The sequence below is a fragment of the Hipposideros armiger genome, unplaced genomic scaffold (genome assembly GCF_001890085.2).
Source record: "Hipposideros armiger isolate ML-2016 unplaced genomic scaffold, ASM189008v1 scaffold_71, whole genome shotgun sequence".
In the NCBI taxonomy this organism is placed as follows: domain Eukaryota; kingdom Metazoa; phylum Chordata; class Mammalia; order Chiroptera; family Hipposideridae; genus Hipposideros; species Hipposideros armiger.
In genome coordinates this window covers 2986004-3006261 of record NW_017731421.1, presented here as the reverse complement: position 1 = coordinate 3006261, position 20258 = coordinate 2986004, and the positions used below count along the sequence as shown (strand labels likewise).

Genomic DNA, 20258 nt, shown 5'->3' with positions numbered 1-20258 from the left:
GTAGAAAAAGGGAAGACTAGACTGAGGCTAATGCTGTAATTGATAAAGAAGTAACAGCCACTCGTATTAGTTTGATATTTTCAGTTTGTGTATTCTACTTGGAGGCTTGGATAAGGTTTATGTTTTTGCCTGTGTTTGGACATAATTATGGAGTAGTCTTTTTTGTCCTGATCCATCATGGTCATGGAGTGACCTTTTCTGATGTTGATGTTCTCTGAAACTGTTTTTGTTCAACGGGACACACCAAGGCCCAGCTAACAGCACCAGGCCAGCTACTTGTTATCAGCGACACCTTTTCTCTTCCTCAGAATATAGTAGTTAAGAACTTAGGCCCTGGAGTCAGAAAAAAAAAAAGTGGTTTGATTCCTGGGTCTGCTCTTCACTAGCTGTGGGCCCTTGGGTAAATTATCTAACTTGTCTATGACTCAGTTTCCTCATATACATATGGGGATAATAGTACTTGCCTCATTAGATTGTTGGGAGAAATAAGATGATACATACTAAAAACAAATAAATCCTAGTTATTATTGTTATGTCACAGAAAAGATTAAGAAGGAGATTGGGGCAGAGAAAGGAAAACCAAGAATACTCCAGGTACTTGTGCCAGGAAAGTCAAAGAATAGTAAGAAAGTGAAGATAGAAAAGCAAAGCAATTGACATTGGGCGGTAATCTATATAAAGCTGTTAATTGTCCAGCTCATTTAAAAATGCCAGCATAGCTATAAAACATGATGAAATAGGAAAATGTGTGGCCCCTACTACACCAAGTGATTTGTCATTTAAAGGAGTTCACATAGGAACATGGAGAAGAGTGGATGACAACTCAACAATGAACTGTTATTGTTAATATGCTAGCAGGTAGTCATGTGATGGACAAAAGGTTGGATTGGCTTCTCTTTCAATTTCAATGTACTATTAGTCTATAAATAATGTTTTTCTTGCTTCCATGTTTCTGGTTTCCAGGTTGCTTCTTTCTGGCCCTTACTTTTTGAACTACCCGACACTGTTAAGTATGCGATGTCACATCTGTTGGGTTGTTGGAAAAGTCATGACGTATTTTTTCTATGTTTTCAGTTGCAAAAATGCGTCATGACTTTTCCTACAACCCAATAATTGCTCTAGTTTTTCAATAACGCAAAAGGCTCTGTGTAATCAACTAGAGGAAAACTTAGCCATTTAAGAGATTGCATAATCGATACAGGCTGTATTAAGAATTTGTTCCATTAAAAGAGAGTTATTGCCTGAAGGACTATTGGGACTATCAATATTCTAAGACATTATACAATCTTTCAAAAATAACATCCAGAAATAAAAAGTTTCATTTTAATAATCTAAGAATGGGCTTTCAGGCCAGAAATGAAGAGTTGAGTGGATTTAATCTATAAAATGAATAGGGCCTCATTTCCTTGAAGCTCCTTCTGCTGCACCAAGATATCCCAAATAAAGAAAGCATCCCTCTGTAGAAGCCATTCCATCAAAATTATAGTATTTATTTTCATTTTAAATCTAAGGGTGCATGGGCACTAAATGGTACTATTCATTTTTATAGGTAAGAAAACTGAGGCAATAAGAAATGACTAGTGTCAGCTACAAGAAATACATGACTACCTATACTTGCAGTTTCAGAAGGTTCTAGTGAATTCACAACCTCCACCCCACAGCTCCCTTACATCTCAGTTGGTTTATAAGATGGTTTCAACCACTGCTGTGGATTATGGCTTTAATAACTGTAAAAATGCAAAATCTCCCAGGAGTGGCTACAGTTTTATCAGCCATTCATACTTTAGTAGTGTTTAAATTCTCCTGTAGAGAGAAAGAAGTGCAAGGGGAAGCAGAAACAATGAAACTGTGCACTTTAATTTTTGCCTAGTGTTCACCCTGGAAAGATCACTTATTGAAGACAGAGATTTAGGTGAAACAAGAAAATAGAGTAGGTAGGCACCTCTTCACATGCTAGGTAAACACAATCCATAAACCCGCCTCCTCATCCAAATCAGATTGTAAAGTGACAAGATGATTTAATATCCTCTTCAGTTCTGGAAAACTAAAATATCTTGATAGTCTCAGCACAATGATCTAAGCGGATTTGATTTGCTGCTTTGGTAAATCAATGATTACAGTGAAACCACAAACTATATTTAGTCCACTCCATTTAAGAAGAAAAGTCAGCATCTTCCAGGATGCTTTCCTTGGTGAGCTTGTACTTTTCTGAGCCTCGTCAATAGTTATTCAGTTGCACGACCTGATTATTTTGCACTTGAAAAAACATCTTGTGAGGTTATCTACTGGTTGCTTCATGAGTTTTGTCTTGCTAACTAGATTGTGAAGGAAGATCTTACGCTTGTACAGTTTATAAAGCTTCCCGGTTTATAAAGCTCCTTCACACCCAGTATCTCTTGATTCTCTCAATAAACCCATGATTTATTGTCATCTTCATTTTATAGGTGTGGAAAGAGAGGCAAACAGGTTAACAGATACCATTAATCTGGTTCAGCAGCCTTTGTGCAACGTATCTCGTTTAGTCTTCGCAAGAACCTATGAAGTGGGCTATTACAACCCCTACTTTGACGCGCAGAGAGTTCTTCACATCACCTGGAGCTGAGGTCCAGACAGTATCCTCTTACCTGCCACTACACTCTTCTCAACACCTTGGAGGACGGCAAGCAGAACCTCTGCCAAGACGGGGAGACGTGAAGCACAGTGCTTGCTAGTCAGTACGTGGCGGAGCGGCCTAATGCCAGGTTTTGCTCATTTCCAATTCACTTCTCTTTTCACCACTAAACACCCACCCTCTTAAGCAAATTTCGCGTGCTTGGCGAGCCCCCGGCATTGCAGTAAGAGCTGGGTGACGACGACGAACGAACCAGCGAGGGGTTCTTACTCTCAAAAAGCTCAATTCAAGGGCAGGGAAGCTTTCCCAATAAACACAATCATACATGAGCAATGTCTCTCTCGTCATCCCTGTCAAACTGCACAGTAAAATCGTGCAGAGGGCGTCAAAGTGAAGGGACGCGAGAAGGCCCGGCTCGTCACTACCCCGAGAGGAAGCAGGTAAGGAAAGCAGGTTGAGACCCCAGGAAAAAGAAAGGGCAGGGGAAATTGGCGACCGACACACCTTCCCTAGGGCGAAGGTTCTGAATTCCGAGCGACCGTTATAGTAGCGGAACTACGGCTTCAGGTACTCGCCCGAGTTTGTGCGAGGGCCGCAGCCTCGGTGTTCCCGGGGCTCCGTGCCCCTCGCAGGATCTGATTGGACGACCGAGAAAAGGAGGCGGGGAGACCCCTAGAGAAGGCGCGCGCGCAGAGCGGCCGCGGAGGTACCCAGGGGGCGTAGGGGCGGGAGCAGGCCTTGGGGGAGTCGCGCGTGCGCACGTCGGCAGGCGGCAGGCAGGGGGCTCCTGGGAGAGCGGGGCAGTTCGAGAAACGGGTGGGCGCGGGAGAGGCCCCGGGGTGCGCGTGCGCGTCTGAGCCCGAGCCGCGGGAGGAGGCGGGAGCTGAGGAGGCGACAGAGGGGGCGGGTCGCGTCCGGCGCCACGTCCGCAGCCAGAGGCCGACGCCTCCGTCAACGGGGACTTCTGCCTCCACAGCTTGAGGAGGCGCCTCCAGGTCCGCAACCGCCCGGGGCTGTGCCAGCCACCCAGGCTGCCTCAGCCCTTCTCGGTGCTGCCCGCTCCCTCCGCCCGGCCTCGGCCCCAGGCGGGGGCCCCCGACCCCGGCGGTAAGTCGGGCTGCGAGGGCGGGGGATGCCGTCCCGGCTTCCTGCCGTCTTCTCCGTCTCCTTCTTCCGTTAGCTCTCTTGCTGCTCACCTCCTCCCGTCTCCGGGCCTGGCGACCCCGAGTGGGGCCTATTGGGGGTACCGAGGGGGAAAGGGGGAGGGGCTGGACGATGTTGGGGGCGGATGGAGGTTCGCTGGCGGGGTTATTTGTCTTTACCTGTCGCTGACTCCTCCACCGTGGTCTGAGATTGGGGACTCCCCATGGAAGCCTCCGCCTGACTTCTTTGCTCCTTGGGTGTCATGCTGGGGGAATGGGGGAGTCAGCAGCCTGGGAGAGGAGAGGGTTGCAGCAGAGCGGCTGTGTGCGGGGCTCCCAGCCCCACCAACTCCTGACCTGTTGCTAAACCCCTCTCTCGGGGTCAGGCACACAAGCCCTGGTCCCCAGTGGACAGTCCCCGTGCTCTTCCCAGGTAGGAAAGCTCTACCCCCACGCCTGACCTGAACCTGAAAGTGGGAATGGAGAGAGGCGCTGGCGGCGCCCGAGGGTAACCGGGGACCGCTGGAGCGCCCACTGGTGCCATCACTGCCTCCCAAGACGAAAGCCCTGCCTGCCGAGCACACGCAGCTTCAAGACTGGTCCTCAAGCTCACACTTCCAATCAAATCCCCTCTCCTAAAAAGACAGAATTTCTGGAACCCTATAGGAGTGGGGGGTGTGCTGGGTGTACAACGTGGAGCGGAGGGAGGAGGTGCTGAGCTCAGCCTTCGCCACGGCTCCTCCGGGGTCATTTTCTGCCTCTCCTGCCACGTCACTCCCTCTGCTAAAGGAAAAAAAAAAAAAAAAGACTTGCTAGTGCCTAAAGGGATCAGTGGGGGGGAGGAAGGGGGAGAAGGGGCCGCTGGGGAAGGTTTACAAACACCTAGAGAAAGAGGAAGATTCTTACTTGATTTATTGTGCCCTGTGAACACGGCTCATTCCAAATGAAAATACTTACTGTCTGTGGTTATCTGTTACATGCCATTGTTTAACCTTTAAAACTTACACTGGTGTGGGTGCTCTAAAGGGCTCCGCAGGAATATTGATACCACGTCAACAGGTATATGCCTGTCCGTACCTGTTTTTTAAAGAAAGAGGAAAATAACCTTTAATAAACCCATATGTATCCTGTTTTGATTTTTTCCTCATTTTCATTCCTTTAGTCTTTGTTATAATGCATCAGAAACCACATTCAGTAAAAATTTGTCCACATGTACAGAACATTGTTAGAAAAGCTTAAAGTAATTCTTGTGTTAGATTTTTTTTTTCCCAACTCCCAAGAAAATCTTTACCTTTCTTTGTTTCAGTCACTGAGTATTTGCGGTGTTGAAACTTCCTGAAGATATTTCACTGGATTATATATATAAACACCTTCAGAGTAGGGTCTTTCTTTACCTGCTTGTTCAGGCTGAAACCTCCGTCTTTGATAGTGTCCGACACACAGTAGGGACACATAAATCTTTTGAGCTAATGTAATAATTTAGTGAAGATGACTGGTACTGGTTATCTGGTTTGAAAGTATACTGTAATTCTGCTTAATGTTTCATTTAAGGGCAGCACTTAAAAATTGCCATTTTGATACTGTCAGTTGTTACTTGTTACTATGTGGCCCACTTACAAGTTTTACTGGCAGATTTTTATTTTTTTTCCCTGCCAGATGCATTGCATTTCTTGTAGTTTGTTTGCTGTTGATTTACTGGGCAAGGGCCATTTTTAAGAGCAGCCTGTTCAGGATAGTTGGTTAACTAGAGAAGCCAAAAAACAGTAAGCTGGTGTTTTTATATGTGTGTTTACACACACACACTGCTTGTTGGTGTATGTGTGTTAAAGCTTTGTATAAATATGTTTTTGAAACTCCTTGTAGGTATTTGGCAAAGAACTCACCCTCACATGGGAGTGAGGATGTGGCAAAGTTCCTATGTATAGAATATGTAGAAGAGTTTAGCTAATTCATTTATAGTCTTTTTCTTATATGGAAATTAGCACTTACTGTTTAATAACATGTTTTTGAAGCAGCTTTGAAGGTAAACTGTTGTGCACTATATTTTGTAGTAGGCTTTATACAGCTTGTTAGTGCTGTTTAACTTCCTTTGGTACATAGAGGGGTATTTAGCCATAGGCAAATGTATGTACTATTTTCAGACTTTGGTTTCATTTTAATGAAACCTCTATATATAGGTAAAGTGTTACAGATATCCACAAACATTGATGCATCTGTTTTCCTTAAAAAAAAAAAAAAGCTTCCTAAGAAGCATTTGTTTACTTATTTCTGTTATGAGACGAAATTACTCTCTAGGGAATAGTGTTATTAGTAATCCTTGCTCAATGTATTTACCAGCTGCTATATGTGATACCTATATATGATAACTATGGTACTGGACAAGAATTATTTCTCACCGGCCTAACATGCTTAAAGTTACTGCTGAGGAACTGCAGTGTATAGCGAAGTTGTCTTTTATATTTCAGAGTTTCTTTTAAAAAGCACACCCAACCAGTTTTAGTTGGTATAGTCTGTTCATGTCAGGATCAAATGGCGAAACTGCTTATGTCCATAGAATAAGTGAAGTTATTTGTTCTGATTTAAAGGCTGTTTTCTGTCTTTACCTTCCTTAGGAAAGGATGCTTTTTAAAATACACATGTACATTATGAGTTCCTAGAGAGCAGATGTCTCTTTGTTTTTTCAATGAAAATAAATTGATAAGTGCAGGGAAGGTGTATCCAAACTGGATTGTGAACTCTGGTTTAGAGCAGTCCTGTGTGTCGTTAACCACACTGAAATCTTCAGTGCCTAACAGGGTGCCTGGCACTCAGTAGGGACCCAAGTGTATGGTGAAGTAATGATTCAGTGAGTTTAAGGCAGATAGTTTGCATAGAATTTAATTTTGTTTAAGGGTAACACATTTCAAAAGTCATTCGACACTTATTACTGTTGGTTGTTTACTTGTCTCCACATGTATAGTTTTAAATTTTACTAGCAGATCATCTTAGTGACAAAGTGATAATGCCCATAAACAGGTAATATCAGTAAAAGTTTGACACATATACATGTGGAGAGGTTGGGAATGGTTTATGTGAATAAAAAGTACAGATGGCATTATAGATAATTAAGGATTTTTGCAAAAATACCTTTATAAGGTAACTTACGATCAAATTGGGAGTTCAGAAAAAATACATATATACTCCAGATACTCATGGCTTTTACACAATTTTGATTACCTAAGAGTTCTAGAGGAATTTTAATATTGCATACTTGCTGTTAATACCAGTGATGTACAAGAAACTCAAACATAAAAAAATATACAAGTCGTACATACAAAAGAATGTCTGTGGCCTCTTAGGACTTGCAGAGCCCTCTAACAGCAAGTTCCTCTGTGTAGGTAGCCTGGCTTCTGGCCTGCACAACTCCAGAGTTCGTTTTATTGTTTATTGATAATCCTGTTGGTAACTATTGCTAACAATATTAAATGTAACTGTTAATGTTTCTGTACAATAGTATATTTCAAACTTTTCTACCAAAAATACTCCTAACTTAAGAGCAAACTCACGGAGGAGGTAGGAATATGTTGGGCTGGGAAGAGAGCTGGTAAATTTGAGAGTATACACTGAATAAGCTCCAGGCAAGAATGAAATTTCTTAAACGTCTAGTCATCTTAAAAAATTCCCAAGCACTTTAAACTTTTTAATTAGTGTATATTTGAAAACAAAGTAGTATTTTAAATTACTGTGTAGTAAAATGCATGCATCATGTGTCTCCTGTGGTCCTTGAAGCCCCTGGCACAGCACTGCCTATTCTTAAAGAAGTACATTTGAAAGGCACGATTCTAGCTTAAAGTTTTTTATTAACCAAAAATTTGGACCATATATTGGTATGCATCTTTTCCTGTGATGTTTAAAGTTAATGTGTACACAAGTGATATTTTTATCCCACTTATTTTACAAATATTATATGCCACAAATATGTGTTAGCTTACAGCAAAAACATGTACAAACAAAAAGGTAAGACTATAAATAAGATATTCCAACTGCAGACGAGGGAAAATAGCAATAAGAATGGAGGTCTTGAGGAGGTATGGAGTTTGGGGTAGGGGGGACTAGGACACAGCTATGCAGGCCACAGGAATTTACCTAGATGAGCAGTATTAATTTTAGCTATAAGCTTCCTAGAAGCCAAAGGGAAAATGGAGACATCACATCTTTGTATCTTTTAAACAGGAAAGTACATAGATCTCCAAGAGAACATGCTAAATATTTGCAGGGAAACAAAAGGTTTTCTGAATACTTGTAAAGAAATTTCTTCTGTAGACCTCCATGTCAAAGCTATTAAGTGATGCAGTGGATAATTCCCTAAAAGTGTGGTCCAGTTAATGTAGTAATAGCCTGCGTAAGGCTGTTTGTTAGGGTGTCCTTCCCAAGGACCTAATCATGCATAAAACTCAGTGATGTCATTTTCCTTAAGTCAGCATTTTGTGATTCAAGTACAATGTTTTTTGGATGTTTTGAGGATGAAAACTTAGAACTAGGTAGATGAAATGCAGAATCTTTAAAAATATCCTTTATGTATATCACTGATTCCCAAGGTTTCAAAGTATGTTTTTTTCTTTAATTACAAAAGCAATACCTGTTTACCATAGAAAATTAAAATATAGATGTTAAATATGTATTCTATATATAGAAATTATATACTTGTATATATAATGTAATTTTTCCCTACCCCCCTAGTGGCAATCTTTGTCAACACTTTGGTATACTTCCTTATAGTATTTTTATGTGCATTTTTTTTAAAAGTTGGATATGATATTTGCCTTTTATATTCTCTAAATATAACATTAGCATTTCCCCATAGTATTTGATCTTCATAAATTATTTTAATGTCTTCATTGTATCCTGCATTGTGTGTACCCTTAGGAAACTTAAAATTCATCTCTTGCCTTCCATGAGGCTGTACTCATTTGACTATTCTTTTTTTTTTTTCAGGTATATTTTGTTTGTTTTTGTTGGCTTCTCTTTCACACACCTCTTAAATATGAGCAGTCCAATTATCAGTCTACTTCCCTCTGATCACGCTTTTCCTTGATCATATCACCTACCCCCCATAGCTTCAGCTACCACTTCAAACCACTCTCAGGACCTGAGCTCTAACTCAGACTTCGTGCTGAGCTTCAAGCCCCTGTAATCCAGGGGCCTGCCAGCCGTCTCCCGTGGATGCCCTAAAGGCATCTCCAGTACAGCTGTTCAAAAACAAGTGGGTTCCTGTACCTGTGGTCAAAATAGTGTATTGTGCACTTAATTTGTTAGCAGGCAGATCTCATGTTAAGCGTTCTTACCACAAAAGTCCTTCATCTTCTTTCAGAAGTAAATGGTTTCTCCTCTCTTATCCCATGTGTTCATCATCTCTATCTACTTAGTTGCTCATACCAGAAAGTTTGCATCCGATATTCTCCTTTTATCTCACATTAATACTGAAGTTATGTCCTACTTCATACAAAAAAAAAAAACCAAAAAACTGAAGTATTTGAGCATCTACCATGCATCAGTCATTGATTATGACTCTGGGATTGAGCAGTGAATGAAACCAAACCTTGTTCTCATGGAGATTACATTCTAATTGAGAGAGACATACAGTAAACAGGTACATACATCAAGTGACAGTATGAACAATGAAGAAAATAGAGCAGGGTTAGGTGAAAACGATGGAGGAGTAGGATCAGGGAAGACCTCTGATAAGACTTTTGCACGAAGACCTGAAAGAAGTAAGGAAGCAAAGCCATGTACATATTTTGGGTACAAGCCTTTCAGAAGGTAAGCAAGGAAGCTCCGGTGTTGCTAGACTGGAATGAACAAGAGGCAGGTGGTAGGAAATGATATCAGTGCTAGATGTCAGGCCTCAAAGGCGAAGGGATGGGCTCTGGAATTTATTCTGAGAAAAACAGGAAGCACAGGGAGGGCTGTAAGCAAAGTATGGCATGGCTTAACGGTCTAGCTTCCCAGCGTTGAAAGCTCAGAGGCCAGTTAAGGGATTCTGTAGTCCAAGTAAGACTGATGATGTAGGCCTAATTGATAGTGGTAGCAGTGAAGGTGATGAGTAGTCATATTCTGGATTTACTTAGGCAACAATAACCGGTGATTAGATGGGAATGTAAAAAAAGGAAATCCAGGGCTACTCCTAGGATTTTGGCCCAAACATTTATTTAAACAGGAAAAACTGGCAAGAGTTCAGACTTATTCCGTCTCACTGGACTGTAAAGTAGACACTGCAGTTAATCTCTGTCCTTCCATCTGTTCTTGTGTCAGTTGGCTTCTTAAAGCACAGGTCTGACAGTGGTATCTGCTCACAGAATAGTGTCAGCTCGCCTTAGATGAATCTGCATGTCTTTTATGCTCTCATAGTATAAAGCAGCTCTAATCTTTTACATGGTGGTCTTTTTTTAAAAATTATAACATATGGAAAAATGAATACTTTTTAAGGAGTTCCATATTAGGAGGAAAAGACTCTTAGTGGGAATTTGTGGGATATATACAGAAAGGTGGTTTTGAAATGTATGTAATTGCTATCATCTATTTTTAAAACTCCAGCTAAAATATGTAAGATGCATATATGTATATAATTTCCCAATATTTCTCACAGGGTATGGTAGCCCATCTATTGATCAGTGTGATCAGCCAGGCGCGCTCATGGATTTGTATGTGTGTGGTATACAGATACCGGGACTACAGTGATGAGCAAACTAGACCAAGTGTCTCTCTCCTAGGAATGAACAGTCTAGTGGGGAAGAAAGCAGCTCCAGAAGAGTTGGTTATGCCTTAGGAAGCGAGACACATTCTGCCAGGAATTTCTGCATGTTTTGTTTTGAATTTGTTAAACAGTATTCTCATCTTAGAATGAGGGCTAGAATATCTTTAATTTCTATTTTATATTTCCTGAACAGCAAGGATCTGATAGTTATTTGTCCTCAGCCACACAGTTTATGGTCAAGTTGGGATTCAAAATCAGGCTTTCTGATCCCAGAACTTTAAACACTATGCTGTATAATTCCTCATGATCTTACCATGATGATAAATTAAAGAAATATAAATATGGCTGGCCTAGTGGCTCAGTTGGCTTAAGAGTGCAAGCTCTGAGCAACAGGGTCACCAGTTCAATTCCCACTTGGGCTAGTGAGCTGCGCACGAGCTGAGCTGCGCTGAGCTGCCAACGGGTGACAGGATGGTTCAGCTGGTAAGAGCACATGCTCCTAACAACAAGATTGCTGTTTTGACTCCTGCATGGGTTGATGGCGGGCTACGCCCGCCCGCACTTAAGATTGAATATGGCACCTTGAGCTGAGCTGCTGGATGGTGACTGGACTTGGAGCTGAGCTAGCTGCGCCCTCCATAACTAAGATTGAAGGACAACAACTTGGCTGTTCCCCTTCCCCAATAAAATCTTAAAAAAACAAAACAAAACAGAAAAAAAACAAACTATGAATGGAAATAAATTTAACATTCTGGTTTAAGGGAGTTTTAAAATTAAGGCAAGTCAATCAAGAACTCCCAGTAATGCAGCAGCTGGTAATTCTTTTTTTTGGTCAGAGATTACATGTCTTTACTGTTACTTTTTAAATCTTAAGTGTGTATGGGAGGATGTGCTAAGTTCTCAAACCCTCAAACCAGACCAGCATAAGATTAGGTGCTCTTGATAAGTGGCCTGACTCAGGGTTTTCACTAGAGCAACTAAAAATATTTATTTAAGCACTTGACATGTGCTGCTGGAGTCTGGGGGGTGCAGTGAAGTGCCATCTTACACAGGCTTTAGATTTTAAAGGCACTGCAAGTTGAATTGCTCGCAGTTAAAATTACCTTTGGAAAATCCCACTTCTCACAACCACTACCTTTTACCATCCTCATTCACGACCGACATTTTCTGCCCCAATTACTGAAATATAGAAGGAAATATGGATGAATTATTGGAGCATATGGTGCTATGAAAGCAGTAAGAAAGGAAAACTTCCCTTGACCTTCCTTTGACCACTGAAAATTAACCACTTTGTTCTGAAACATGCTGCAATGTGTATGAACCTTGAAAAATTATGCTAAGTCTCTGGACAGGTCTTTCTGTGTGTTCTTGCTCTCCTGTTGCTTGTTCTCCCCACAACAGCCAGAACGATCTTATAAAAGTATAAATCAGAACACATCACCCCTCTGGTTCAGTGCCTGCCACTGGCTCCCCACCTCACTCAGAATTAAAGGCTAACCAGCACCATGACCTGTCTGGGCCTGTGCGACCCACACCTCACCCTGACCGCCTCTCCTACTGCCCTTTGATGGGGCCCTTGTTGCACTCTTCTGGCTGTTCCTGGTGAGCTCCCAACTCAGGACCTTTGCTCTTGTTTTTTCTGCCTTGAGGGCTCTTCATCCAAGTGTCTTGTATCCTTACCTCCTTTGGGGTGTCACTACAGTAAGGTCTTCATAGACTGTTTTTTTTAAAATATCGCATGCTCCCGCCCCCTCTCTTTTTCTCCATAGTATTTAATACCATCTGATACACAGTATATACTTTGTATATTATTTATTGCCTTCACCCACTAGACAATAGGGGATGTTCATGATGGCACAGATTTTTTTAGTCTGTATTGATGATCACTGCTGAATCCCGTTCACCTAAAATATTACCTAGCCCATAGTAGGTGCTCAATAAATATCTGTTAATTAGTGTATTGAAGTACATTGATAGTTTTCACAATAGTCTTCTCCTTCCAGCTTTGAGATATATAATTGACATATAGCATTGTGTAAGTTTAAAGTGTAAAATGTAATGGTTTCATACACATATATGTATTGCAAAATGTTTACCACAATAAGGTTAGTTAACATATCCTTCATCTCACATCATTACTTTTGTTGTTGATATGGTGAGAACATTTTAACACCTTCCCTTTTAGCACTGAATTTCAAGTATATAATACATTATTGTTAACTACAGTCACCATGCTGTACATTAGATTCCCCAGAACTTACTCATAACTGGAAGTTTGTTCCCTTTGACCAACATCTCCCCATTTCCCCCCTCCCCCACCCCTCAGCTCCTGGCAACCACCAATCTACTGTTTCAGCCTTTCTAGATTCCACATATTAAGTGAGAACATACAGTACTTGCCTTTCTTTGACTTATTTCACTTAGCACAATGCCCTTAAGGTTCATCCATGCCAGCAGTTCTCAACCTTCCTAATGCTGCGACCCCTTAATACAGTTCCTCATGGTGTGGTGACCCCTGACCATAACATTATTTTCGTTGTTACTCTATAACTAATTTTGCTACTGTTTTGAATCGTAATGTAAATATCTTTTTGTTTTCCTATGGTCTTAGGCGACCCCTGTGAAAGGGTCGTTCGACCCCCAAGGTTGAGAACCGCTGATCCATGCCACAAATGGAAGGATTTCATAATATCCTTTTAACCTCTGTTGTTCATGCACAGTTACAGTGATTTAGGCTACATGGTTTTATGACTAGGAAATACTTAGTTGGCTGCTGGGACCACAACCCTTGTTTTCTGGCCAAGCAAGAAAACTTTTAGACCAGTCTTGACTCGTTTTAATCTTTACTTAGTCAAGTGAATATAAAAGCAAATATTTTAAAATAGTAAAGGGAGTTGGGAAGAGAAAGTTTAACTACATTTTCTTCATCCCAACATAGTTTTATTTCTTAGGTTCCCTTACGAGTACTTAGAGGTAATCATAGTCTCTCTATATATTTTTTCATAGATTTTGAGTTCTTTTGCTGCCTATTCATAAGAGCTCTAAAAATACCTATAAAATGTAATCAAAATCCATCTTTTAGTGATTTGGATTGGTGTCATCTTTATAGGAGAAGGATGTCATGTTTTTTAGAAATTTTTCAAATAGAACACATTTTTTAGTCATAGTACAGGTTTTTCTTTAAGTCTGTTGTGAAATAAATTACAGTTAAGTTAGTCAGTATTCTGTAGAAGGAAGCACTTAAAATTTCTGTCTCCTAACCCCTACTTTCCAACTTTCTTTCAATTTGTCATCTTCAATTTATGTTGAAACAGCAGTAACATAGAAAGCCTGTATTGTGCCTGTCGCTCTTTGGTGTTTGAGATAAGATTTATAATCCACTAGTGTAATTAAAAGTACTTCTTAAGCACCACGAAGTAGGAGAGAAACAAGATGAAGTAGTCTTGTGAAGGGTATTTTAAAATGTTGTTTATCCAAATAAAGTCTTAATTGAGCATGTGGTAAGAGGTAGTCTCACATTTTGAGGTTAAAATGAAATGTGTATATGTGTTTTTTAGGAGATCATGAATCAGGCAGATAAAAATGAACAAGAAATCCCATCTTACCTTAGTGATGAACCACCAGAAGGTAAGTGTACATCTGTAACACTAAGAGTGGAAAAAAAATCCTAGTGAATTAAAGTTATCATTGATTTTATTAAATTTAACACACTTGTTGAGCTTGTCAGTAAATATGTTCCAAAAATAATTGAAGATAAACCTTTTTAGCCTCTAAGAAGAAAACACAGATATTGGTGAATGGGAACATAATGTAACTGTTTTATTATACATGATCTATTTTTGTTACTTATTATTTTGAAACTATCTCACAGGAAAGAATATCCTATCATTTGTAAAGAGTGGGGGTGGGGTGCAGAGGAAGGGTATTTCGTTTTGATGTTGTGCATAAAAAACCTCAGGAGGCACTTGGGATTTGTTGTTAAACTCCTATTTTTTCATTACATTATAACTGGTAGCTCTCTCTTATCTTATACATGGTCTTAGAGTCTGCTTAATTCAAATTCTCTTTTAGTTTGAAAATTGTGATATTATGAATCATTTTGGAAACACTAACCACAGCTAAATGTCTTGACTATATACAGAAAATGCCTATAAGCATTTTTTAATTTATGGTTTTGGTATAGATTATTATAACAATTCAAGTAGTGATCTCCTTGGACAACAGCATGTTTGTACAGGACAATCACTAGGTAAGAGAGAATCAAATTGGAGAATAAGAGATGAAGTGGCCCACAAACCAGAATGGAGTAGCAGAGACTAGGATGTCTCTGGGAAGAGGCGAGGGCAGAACTTCTAGCCCTCGGTACTGTATTTTCTTCCCAGTTCTGTTACCAAGTCCAAAAGTTCCTGCCTGTATTTCTATGTTGGTAGGCAAAAATGAAATTGCTAGGAAAATAAACACAATGAAAAGTTCATACTTAAGCCTAAAAAAGGATGGCGGTAAGCTGATTAGTTTTAGTTTAATTTGGTGGAGAAATAGCCTAGAAAATTATTAGCTCATCTGTTTTCCTTTATTTTTTAGGACTATAATCCTAGAGATTTGAAAAGTTAGGGCTTAGTGAGAAAATGAATAAGGACTTTGTGAAAAAGTCAGCAGGAAAGCGACAGATAAAGGCTGCCCAGGAGCATGACTGCCAAGGAAGAGAACGAGCCTCCGGAATGGCTGTGTGGCACCCTGCTAACCAAAAGTGGTCTGTGAAGTAGATAATGTATACGGCGGTAATTCAGAGTGCACTGTACTCAAAGATCAACAGCATTAAGATTTATCTGATTTGACTGAGAAAAATTGTCTTCATTAAATGCATATGCACCAAATTTGGCATAGCAGGATAATCGTACATGAGGTATTCAGCATGAAGCAGTTACATGTTCTATCCTCAAATCAGGATTTTCCACCTTAGTGTTAGCGACCTTGATTACAAAAGACTTACCAATTATGAAACCCTTTCCATCGTAATTTTATAATTAATACAGTAGTTCTCCCCTCTCCCCAATCATCTGCAGGGGACACAAAGACCCCAGTGGATGCCTGAAACCTTAGGTAGTACTGCACCTGTATATACTGTTTTTGCTATACATGTATACCTGTGATAAAGTTTAATGTATAAATTAGGCACAGTAAGAGATTAGCAAGAATAATAAAATGGAATTATAACAGTATACTGTGATAGAAAATATGTGACTGGTGTCTCAAAATATCTTCTTGTACTGGACGTGCCACGTGAGACCCCTTGGCATTGGATGATTCATCCCCGAGGTGGGATGGAGGGGGACAGTGCAAGATTCCATCATGCTCCTCAGAATGGCACACTGTTTAACACTTATGAATTACTTCTGGAATTTTTCATAAAGTATTTTCAGACCATGGTTGACTGTGGGTAACTGAAATTGCTTAAATAAAACTGCAGGGCCGGCCGAGTGGCGCGTTGGTTAAGAGTTGGCTTGGGACACCAGCTCTGAGCAGCAGGGCCCTGGTTCGGATCCCACATGTGGGCCAGTGATGCTGCGCCCTCTACAGCTAAGATGGTGAACAATAGCTCTACCTGGAGCTGGGCTGCCGTGAGTCGCCGGCGATGGCGTAGGCTGCAGTGGGGCTGGCTGGCAGGGGGCGTGCACTTTCGTGAGCTGCCGTGAGCCACCGTGAATGGCCATCCAATGGCTGGTGAGCGACTACCTCACCCAGGAAGAGTGCAATGATAAACCAACATGGGCCAGTGAAGCGACATCCTCCACCACTAGACTGAAGAACAAAAGGACAGCTACTTGTCTGTTCCCCTCCCCCCAATTCCCCAACACTGTTGCCTCCCCCAATTCCCCAATAAAATCTTTAATTAAAAAAAAACAAAAAAACTGCAGATAAGGAGGGACTACCATACATTCAGATGCTTATTATATCTTTTATTTCAGCTATTTTAAAGTACACATTAACTATTACTCAAATAATTTCAATAAAAAATTGGTTTTTATAAATTTAGCCATTGCCAAATATGTAAATTTGCATTTATGTGGTTAACCTTATCTGAACAAATTCCTGATAGTTAGGAAGTCTTAGGTTATTTAAATGATTTGTACTTTCCTTGTAAAAACATATATTTAACAGTCTCACGGTATTTTCTCTTATTAGGATCAATAAAAGATCACCCACAGCAGCAACCAGGCATGTTGTCCCGTGTGACCGGGGGTATCTTCAGTGTTACAAAGGGAGCTGTTGGTGCCACCATTGGTGGTGTGGCTTGGATTGGTGGAAAGAGTCTGGAGGTGACCAAAACAGCTGTTACAACTGTGCCTTCCATGGGAATCGGGCTGGTGAAAGGAGGCGTGTCTGCTGTGGCTGGAGGTGTTACAGCTGTTGGGTCCGCTGTTGTAAACAAAGTGCCCTTAACAGGAAAGAAGAAAGACAAATCTGACTAAAATATGGAGATACATTTGCTCTCCACAGCATTATGATGCCAGTGGCATTGAATTGCTAAATTATGGACTACATCTATTTCAACTGTTTTGGACATTTTATCTTCTAAACTGCTGTGTTGAAAGTATTGATGACTGGCTTTCGTCTAAAAAGAAGAGACCAATACTAGCACAGTGTATGAAGGTTTCTCATACTTAAATTCCAGCTTTTATCTGGTGAAATGTTACACTTACTCAGTTGTAACTGAAGATATGATATATTTGAATATTTACTATAAGTCTTTTAGTTTAACTAAAAATGTGAAAGTTGAATTTAGTGATGATCTTTATAGTTCCATATGTATAATGTGCCAGGTAACTCATCTGCCCCTTAAGAAGGGAACCTTGAACTACATAAACTGTAACTTTGATGTGCCTAAGTTTCAGATGTCTTAGTTTTGTTTTTTTTATAACCATAGTTAATTAGGCCAAGAGGCATTCTTTTCTTATTTAAGCTGATAAAAGTAGCAGGACTTAGAGAAGTTTAAGAGAAAAGATAAGTGGTTTTCTGATACTGAGTGTTAACCATCTTTTGTTAGATATGCATTATATTAATTTAATCATTGATGCCTTACAAAAGAAAACATCTAGTACCATAAATATGTGCAGTTTTTAGACTTATACATGGATTGTCTTACAAATTGTTTGTGAAATTGGTTTTTCCTCTTAAAGAATCTCAGGAGTTGTGGGGTAAAGGTATTTCTCGCTCTCAGCAGATAAGAGTGTTAACTGTCAGTAGTTCTAACCGAATTGTATGCTTCAACCTGGGTTCCCGCTCCATCATCAGGACACCTCACAGTGCCTAAGGAATGTTTCTTTGCTGGTCAGAAGCTATGATGGAAGAGTTTCAGATTAAGGAAGAACAAATAAAGTTCTTAAGAATTACCTAGAACATCCAAGATATAAAAAGAATTCTATACACCTATTTTATCTCTAGGATGGCTTAAATTATTAGCAGTACCCCCTTTTAAAAATATAGTAAAAGCAACCATAAATATGGGGGGGGCTGACTTTTAAATTGAATAAAATGGGCTCCATAAGTTAGTTTTGAATGTAAAGCATATATGTAAGTGCTTTCAATGGTTTATAGGCTTTTAAAATATATTATCTTACCATCCTTTAAACAGCTGTAGATTTTGTACCATTTTCCAAGTCAATTTTAGGCAAGGAATTGAAGTGTTTGATTATGGGTAAGTGTGTCATGTCTTATTAACATATCTCATCATGTCTCATTCATTCTCAAAGGATATGACTTAGCTGGAATTCATCTTTTTGTTTTTTCATGTTCAGTTTCATAAATTTAAAAAGTATATATATGATATATATGAGATTATATATATACATATATATATGTATATATATATGTATATATATCATATATATATGGCAATTCTCTTAACTAAAGGTTAAATCCAAACCTGAAAAAAATCTTAGTTTTCTTTACACTTAAGTCTGGAAATATGCCTTCATTCTGCAGACATTTTTTTTTTTTCCTTGCGAGGGACAGGAGGAAAAGTGTGAAGTTCTGGAGAAAATAAGTCAAATAGCATTCCTGAGAACTTAAAAACAATCACTCTGAATTCAAGGCTTAAATGTAAACGACTGAGTTTTTCATTAATAATGTGGATTAACAAATGGATAAGAACATAACTTTTAAAAGCTTCCATAAATACCAAATCAACAAAGGTTCTAGAACCTTTCTACAGTATACAAAACTGAAAAGTCGTTAAGAAGTTCAAGTCATCAGAAATTAAGTGGCCGTTTATTTCATGCTGTCTGATTTAAGGTATACTTGTTGGTATATCTGGTCAAATGTCATAATTAGCAAAGGGTTTTTTAACCCTCCGTCAGGTGCAACTGATCTCACAGATTCATTGCACACAAATTTTCAAATATCTAACAGTTAAGTATCGTGACTCATCGCTTCCGTATCTCCCCCCTCTACCGTAACCTATTGCCAGTCGTGTTTGTGACTTAGTACAGTAAAGACGTAGTTCATAGCGGCAGCTTTGTGTGCAATGAATCTGTGAGATCAGTTGCGCCCGATGGAGGATTAAAAAAACTCCAAAATTAATAGATGAACACAAATAATGATCTAAATAATGGTATTGGAGAACTCATTTCCTGCTATTTGAAAGAAATTATTGCTTCATTGCTAGTTTATATTTCTAATTTATCTTCAATAGTCATAGGCTCTGCTGTGCTTTGTACCTGAATTTCTAAATACAGAGTTTAGTTTACTGTATGCTTGCATATTTATTTTCAAGTTTGTTGTCTTTAATGTTGCTTGAGGAAAATGGTTGTAATTAATTTCTGCTACAGAACAGCCTACTGGTAACTGGTACATTCTATCTTATCAAGTTTGTTTTAAATTATAAATACACTTTGTTCAGAAGAGGCTTTTGCAATGACAGCAGAGAACTGTACAAATGAATAGTTACAGAGGTTCTTGTTGAACTAAACTTGCCATTTAATGTGTATAGCAGTACACTTGAGTCTTTTCCAGCTTATTTTTGTAAATTAGCAATTTGACCTGTTAAACAGTACTAGTTCACTTCAAGAAACTAAGATTGTTGTATACACCTGGAGGCATCTGTTATTAAGCTTATCTTTTGAGTGGGTATTGGCACAATTTGTGTGACCCACCTGAATGACTGATCTAATAATGTTGACATGAATCCTGCACTTAGTGAAATGTCAGATGAAATAACTGATGACTGAATTTTTTTTGTATTAAAATGGGAAAATAATACATGGATCTGTTAATGAAAGCACTACAATCTGCAAAAGATGAAATGTTTCATAAAGATCTAAGGAAATAAAGGAAATTTTAAAACAGGGTAGTCTTAAAATTTTTAGTTACACAGCAGTTCGGAAAGTACTGTAGCCAGTTTTTCAATTTTTTTTTATCTTAATTCACAAACAAAACATTTCTGAATATGTATTTTGATGCCAACACAATCATGAAATACAAATATACTTTAAACAGCTCTAACAAAGATTAGGTTTTACCCTAACTTGCTGAATCTGCAGGGTGGGGTCCAGGACTACAGGTTAAAACCTCTGCAGGTGATTTCTATGCACTTGAAAATTGGGGGACTGATGGAGATGTTATAAAGTAGGGGGCACTTCCCTCTGTCCTAAGTAGCTGTGAAACGAATTTACACCTCTCACTGGACAGAAATGACTCAAAGGGATGAGAACCAGTTGGAGAAAGGCAGAAAATTGATATTTACTGGGCATCTACTTACCCACCAGGTGCTGTC

At 39.5% G+C, this 20258-nt stretch overlaps 1 protein-coding gene across 2 annotated transcripts; it reads left to right on the top strand.

Moving 5' to 3' along the window:
- Positions 1-1096: 1096 nt before the first annotated feature.
- Positions 1097-18657, top strand: TMEM263 (transmembrane protein 263). 2 transcript variants are annotated; one of them, XM_019642629.1, is made up of 3 exons: positions 1097-3718; positions 14044-14113; positions 16670-18657. In XM_019642629.1, the coding sequence occupies exons 2-3, from the start codon at positions 14050-14052 to the stop codon at positions 16954-16956; spliced, it is 351 nt and encodes a 116-aa protein (XP_019498174.1). In that variant the 5' UTR covers positions 1097-3718; positions 14044-14049; the 3' UTR covers positions 16957-18657. The 2 variants fall into 2 exon arrangements, with proteins under 2 accessions (XP_019498174.1, XP_019498173.1); XM_019642628.1 differs by lacking the exon at positions 1097-3718 and adding an exon at positions 8746-9552.
- Positions 18658-20258: the final 1601 nt, after the last annotated feature.